The 6,869-nt window shown below is 35.4% G+C and overlaps 1 protein-coding gene across 13 annotated transcripts in view; it reads left to right on the forward strand.

Moving 5' to 3' along the window:
• The window catches only part of Cep170 (centrosomal protein 170), a 166,401-nt gene that overhangs the window by 32,967 nt on the left and 126,565 nt on the right, over positions 1-6,869 (forward strand). For all 13 annotated transcript variants that reach the window (XR_002820175.1, XM_004626835.2, XM_023710249.1 and 10 more), the window contains exons 3-4: positions 1,534-1,623; positions 4,610-4,688. Coding sequence is in view for 12 of the 13 variants with exons in the window: in XM_004626835.2 (XP_004626892.1) it covers positions 1,534-1,623; positions 4,610-4,688 (169 nt within the window). In the remaining variant the exon portion in view is untranslated. The remainder of the gene's footprint in view (positions 1-1,533; positions 1,624-4,609; positions 4,689-6,869) is intronic.

Here is a 6,869-nt window from a genome sequence, read left to right on the forward strand (position 1 = left end):
GGGGCTGGCTGGCATGTGGTGCTGGGGGATCGAACCGCGGTCCCTGATGCCTTGCCAAGCTTGTTCCAAGTAGGTGCTCTAGACCACTGAGCCATCTCTCCAGCCCCAGTTTTAAGTCTTTTAGTCAAGTTGTGACCTTTTTTCTGTTCTGCACATTCATGTGAAACAGAAAGACTAGTTTTCTGTTCTCTGTTGTGGGATAGGGCCTGGTGAAACATATGTTGTTTAGGCTTTGGTAAATAAAGACTTTTAATTAGGCTAACAGAATGCCCTGAGGGTATTTCTCTACTTATTTCTGTCATCCTGGTGGAAGCAAATTTTTTCCACATTGGGATCTTCACAGCTTCTGGAGCTAAGATTCCTGAAAGAGTGATGACTTCCTTAAGGCTGTGCCCCTAAGAGTTGAATATCTCAAGTCTGCAATAATTGATCCTATAACTTTTAACTTTCTTCCAGTTGATGGTTCCAGCTTTCTCTTTTTTTGGTTGTCTTTTCTCAGGTGGCAGTTTGGGCTCTGCTAAAATTAAGATGAGTTGGGCTTTTCTTTGTGGGATATTGGGGATTTGATTTATTGCTTAGTCTAATTTCAAACTTGAGTTCACATGCTCCCACCTTGAGTTTCCTGAGTAGTGTGCGCCACCATACCCAGTCTTGAGTTTTTGATGTTTAGTTTAACACTTTTCTTATTGGGAGAGTGGAAGAAATGACTAAGGCATTTTTTGCACGTTAGACTGTAAACTAGAAGCCACATCTCCTTCCTTCTTGATGCCACCTTTACTTTTAATATACAAAGGTTTGAAGTTATCTGATAATAGTTGAGTTCAGATTCAGTGGTTTGCATATTCTTTCTTTCTTTGTTCTTAAATTATATTTATTTTTATATTATATTTATATTTACTTGTGTTAACAGGTTTTATAGGCTCAGAGTTCAGTTTTTAGGTGGTTTTGTCTGTAAACAGCTCACTAAGCTCTGAAATGTGTGCTTATTTTAGTGTGAATAATTCCTATAGTAAGTCAGAAAAAAACTATAGTGTCAGTAATTCTTTTTGTGACTCATTTGATGTCACTTTTCAATTCCAATTTAACTCCAATTTTCAGTGAAGATAATTTTACTCAAACATATTATGTCCTTTTCCCTCTAAGTCTTTGACTTCATTATATAATTTATGTTCATAATTTTTAGTACTAAAAGAAGAAAATACAACGTACTTTCTTTGTACAGTCAGATACCTAGTTTCAAATAAGTAAAAAATTGTCACATACATTCAACAAAGTAATTTTTTCCAAAATTGGAATGTGAATTGAGTAGAAGTAATATTTTTAAAATTTGGCTACTTTCCGCTTGGGGAACCATGCCAAATCTGTGTTGTGTAGTAGCGCAGTATAAATATAATTTAATCCATTTTTACTTTACTTTTCCTTGCCTCATATTTTCTGCTGTCCTACTTATATTAGATATTTAGCTAAAATCTTTTGTTTGTTGTTTGTTGTAGTATTTTCTTGTATTTACTAAATTTCTAAAATTCCTTTCAGTCTCGTAGTGTGGATAAACAGCATGCTGTAATCAATTACGATGCCTCCACGGATGAACATTTGGTGAAAGATTTAGGCAGCCTAAATGGGGTAAAGTAACCAGTTTATTTTTTACCTTATTTGAATATTTCTTTAATATTGTACAGAGGCAAGTCAGATTACGTTTCCTGTTTGCATTGTATTTCTTTTTTTCAGTTTGTAGCTCCATTTGCCTAAGAAAAAGTAAACTACAAATATAAGAATTAGGAAGTAGTTGATTACTGTTAACTAGAATTGTTAAAAGTTTCATTAAAGAGATGAGACCTAGGCTTGACCTCATTATGTGGTTACGTTCTTTGGAGGACAGTAGCAAGTCCTGGCAGTAAGAATGCGGAAAGCACTCTTGAGGGCAGAAAAATGTGGGTTCACTTTAGAAAATATATGTAGAAAGATTGTTTGATGCCAGGTAATGAAGCTTCTCTTGTAAAAGGCTAAAAACAACCATTTACCTTAACAAATGTAGAATACTATATGAGTCCCATTGTTCTTTCTTCTTTGGCTTCTAAATTTTCTATTACTGCAATACATTTTTTCTTATTTTTTAAATTCAGTCTTTCTATATTTGGCAGAATATAGTCACAAAATATAAAAGCATGCTGAAACACTCTAAGTTCTTTTTTGCTGATTGTGTATACCAGCGATGGCAAACCTTTCAGAGCTGATAACAAACAGCCAACCATGGCACAACTGCCATAATTTCACTACCACTGCCATATGCTTTGAGAAAGGAATGGACTTAAATAAAACCAATAGAGCATGCATTCAGAAGTGTCCCAAAGAATAAACAATAGCAGGCCAGTTCAGAACCAGAAAAAAAAAAAAGTGTTACATCTTATTTGTTAAATATGTGCTTAGGTTTTCTATATAATATAATAAATGCAATTTTGAAAAGCAGTAGCGGTTTGAAGCAGTTAGTATACATTTAGTTTCTGTTCAATTTATTTTAAAAATTAAGAGCATGGATATAAACAATGCTACATTTGCTTCAAATGAACAAACTACCTACACATAAATCTTTTTTTGAGGTATCTTATTTTGTGTGGTTTTTTAGTGATATATTAAATCTCTATGTCTCTGTGCTGGTTTGTGAGCAACTGGAGAGTCCATGGACCTTTTGCTTCTGTAATGATAACCACAGTGCCTCGTACAGACAGCATAGCTTATGGTGCATGAGGCCAGTAAATGTGTTTTGAATGGAATTAATTTTCTATCTGAAGGCTTTATAGAGAAAATTGTTACATATACTTCTGGCACAGAGTGGAGAATGGTCTGCACAGGAAGATGTGAAAGGAAAGGTTATGGAAAAGAGAAGTCTGGCAAAGTTATTGGGATGGACACCTTGCTTCTGGCTAGAAAATTGTAATACAGTTTTTAGACATGCAACACACCATAATATATGTAATACATTGTATGATTTTGTGTTATTAATTATGTGTCACTTATTTGTAAGTTAATTACATATTTCTGTGCTTTGGTTTGCTTCTGTGGGGTTAAGGGTTTGGAGTACTGATTTAGCTTGTGCAGCCAACCTTTTTCAATGTGGAGAGCCCATGGGACTGGCAGTTCAGACTTGAGTTTGAATCCCAAAGTTACCACTTCTGCATTCTGAAATTTTATTTGTTACTTCCATTCTGTATGTTGTTTTTCTCTTCTGTCCTTCCTACCAGTTAGAGATATGATCAAACCATGTTGACAAGTGAATGAAACTTTTTATGTGTGTTTTATTAATATGCTTCATATTTGATTTATTAGTGCTTTTTCTTTTTTTCCCCCTTAATTGCTCTTTGTTAAAATTCTCTTTGTAATTTTAGACCCTCAGGAGAGTATTTTTCCTCTTAGGTGTTTTTGCTTGCATTTTAGTGAGCTGGTCTGTCTTGCTTACTCCCTAAACTTTTATAAACCTTATGGAATATTTGTCATAAATGGCAACATGTTAAAATTACACGTTTGATGAGTTCACAGTACCTAATACATACAATAGGTTAAAAAGTTGAGTGGTCTTTAATTTTAAATTGGTCTGAAAGGCCATCATAGGCCTTTTAAGTAAAGTTAGTGTTCCAGATTACTGGATGCAATTTTAAATAAAATTGGCTCAGACTTGTGTTGTAACTCTTAAAAAGAATACTTATTTATTGTCTACAGATCAAATATCAGTGAATCAGTATATCCTGTATTGTCTTCCTTAATTTCACTCATCATTTTCATATTGCATATATTTTGGTAAATGCAAAGCATATGTTTTAAAATGCTATGAAAGGTTTATTTTGGAAATGAATTTAAAATTAACTTATAAATCCAAAAGGTTTAGGATTTTCTTTGCATTACAGTATTTCTGTGCATCATGTTCAAAGTGAACTGCTGCTTAGGTGACCATGACCAAGGTCACTTTCTTCTTTAAAGGCTGGCAGTGTAGTGAGTTTTCTGTGTTATAAACTGTCCTCTAGATCCCCCATACAACACCTTCTGTTGAATAAACATTTTTCTTTTCCTCAAGTGTGTATGCACTGTTTTAGAAGATTCTGTATATTTCTTCTGATGGATAACACTGCTCTAAGTTATTCTTAGAGCAGTTACTCTTCAGTCTTAATATTTTGGTCATTTTTAGAATAGAAATTTTATTATGTTTTCTAATGTAAATTGTCATTTTGTCCTTTGGAATAATTCTAGGAATTAAAGAGATCAAATACCAATTGTCACAAGTAGAGTTTCTCAGAGAAGCAGAAATTGGGTCCAGTGAACCCTCATGGTACATTAAAACTTCAATATTTCACTGTTCACAATTTCCCAACTTGTTTTGCTTTCATTTTCAGGAAGTATTTTGATATACCTGTGTACATCTTGGCAGTGCAGTAATAGTGTTAATAGGTTCAACATAAAATAATTTATCGCACTGTAGCATGGGTGGCACAGCTAAGTGATATACATGCTATGTAAGCCACTATATCATATGTACGTTTAAGTATCAGTTGGAGAAGTTGATATATGGAATGTGAGAATTAATATCTTGTATTTAACAAACATTTTTTTTTCTTTGTAGACTTTTGTGAATGATGTAAGGATTCCAGAGCAGACTTACATCACCTTGAAACTTGAAGATAAGCTGAGATTTGGATATGATATCCTTATCTAATTTTGTGCATTTATTGAATTTATTCAGAGTATGTACTCTGGTGTAAACTAACATTTATTGAGACACCAGAATTTATATTGTTAACATGCTGGCATTCTTTATCAGATTTCTTCCTATACTAAAATGCTACATGATACGTATTTGGGGAAGGTGATAGTAGAGGTGGAACTCAGTGCATTCACACAGAGCTTCATCTCTAGCCTTTTACTTTTTTTTTTTTTTTTGAGACATTATGTTCCTAAGTCATTAAGTTGCCTAGACTGGGCGTGAATTTGTGATTGAGGCAGGACCTCAGCCTCCCAGGATGCTGGGAATACAGGTATACAGGTGTGCTACTAGACCCGGCTTAAAAAATACATACTTTATAAAGTTACTGTGTTGTCACCGAAAGTAGTCCTGGAAAAATTGAGGGACTCAGCTTTTTTGCTGTCTCTGTCTCTCTCTCTGTCTGTCTGTCTCTCTCTCTCTCTCTTTTTGTACCAGGGATTGAACTCATGACCTTGAGCTTGCCAGGCAAAAGCTTATGCCACTGAGCCATCTTCCCAGCCTGCCCCTCTTTTTGAATAATTTCAGCAGTCCCTGTACTACTGTTACATGTTTAGTTTAGGTATCAAAAATTAACTATGAAGAGTACAAAGCGTGTTAAATTTTTGTCAAATGTAGGGATTCTTTTCAGGTGGATCGTGATGACACAATACAACTACATGGGAAGATAGAATTTAAGCCTACCTTTCCTTTCATCCCTACTCTTATTCTGCTTTATGAAATATAACTAACTGTATTCCCTACATAATTGAAACTTTTTAATGTATATTCTAAGACTGGTACTCCCTGGTAAAGTGCATTATGAATTTAGTGTGTAAAATTCTTTTGTTTAAAAATAAGTCTAACAAGGGCTGGCCAAATAGCTCATTGGATTAAAGCTTCTGCAAGCAGAGGCTGGGGGTTCAATCCCTGGGCCTGCTGTGCCAGCGTCACCTTCCAGGGCGTGCTGAGATGGCAGTTGAGACTGGTCATGGTGGTGCATGCCTGTAATCCAGCTCTTGGAAGGTTGTAAACAGGAGAATCACTGTAAGTCTAATCTACGTAGTGAGACCCTGAGCACCCTGTAGACCTTTCCCTACAATACAAAAAAAAAAAAAAGTCTAATAAATGAATTAGGGACATGACTGTGTTATGCTACGTAGAGTAGCGTGAAGAAATTCTAGTGAAGGGAAGGAACATGATTGAAGCAGAATAAAAGATTTCTATTTATTGAAGGCAAGAAGTATTGTAAAGAGAACTGACTTAAATTTCATTAAAGTGCAGATCTTTTGCACTATATTAAATGTCTTTGGGATTTGATTTTCTGAATCACTACATTTATCTGAACCATGATAATATATAAAACATTGGCAAGCTGAATGGGCTTTATTATCACTTTAGCAAAGTAGTTTCAACTAAAGTAGAGTTGGTACTCCAAGTACAAAGTAGATCTGTGCCCAGGTGACCTGGAGGATCCAGTTGAAAGCCTGCAGCTCACTGAAGAGACCTGTGTGAGTCTGTATCAGAAAGCTGAAGAGTCTCTGCTAGCAGCCTGAGGGAACTGGAGACAAACATCCAAAGGTCCTGACAAAGATTGAAACTTCTACAAAACCAGGAGGACTTCCTTCTTTCCTTTTTTATTTCATCTAGGCTACAAGCCTGTTGGTGCCATTAACATCTAGGGTGGGCCATCTCCTTTCAGCAGTTTTGGTTTGTTTGTTTGTTTGTTTGTTTTGGTCTTTTTTTTTTGGAGACAGGATCTCACCATATTCTGATTAGTCTGATTTTGAACACACTATGTAGCCCTAGTGGCCTCAAACTCAGAATGATCTTCCTGCTTCAACCACCCAAGTGCTGGGATTACAGATATGTACCACACCATACCTAGCTCTTCCTTGTTCAGTTTGCAGCTAATGAGTCAATCATCAAGACTCACAAAACTGTGCTATACTACTCCACTAGTCATTTCTTAATCTATTCAAGTTGACACTGTAATTCTGTTTTTTTGGTACTGGGATTGAACGCAGGCAAGCACTTATGCTGCTGAGCTGTCTCCCCAGCCTAACACTACTCCTTTACAAACAAAGTACTAGCACTCAAAGTTTATGGATAGTAAAACTGAAATAGCTTAAAATTTATATTT

Source organism: Octodon degus, unplaced genomic scaffold, assembly GCF_000260255.1.
Source record: "Octodon degus isolate 3935 unplaced genomic scaffold, OctDeg1.0 scaffold00017, whole genome shotgun sequence".
NCBI classification, from domain to species: domain Eukaryota; kingdom Metazoa; phylum Chordata; class Mammalia; order Rodentia; family Octodontidae; genus Octodon; species Octodon degus.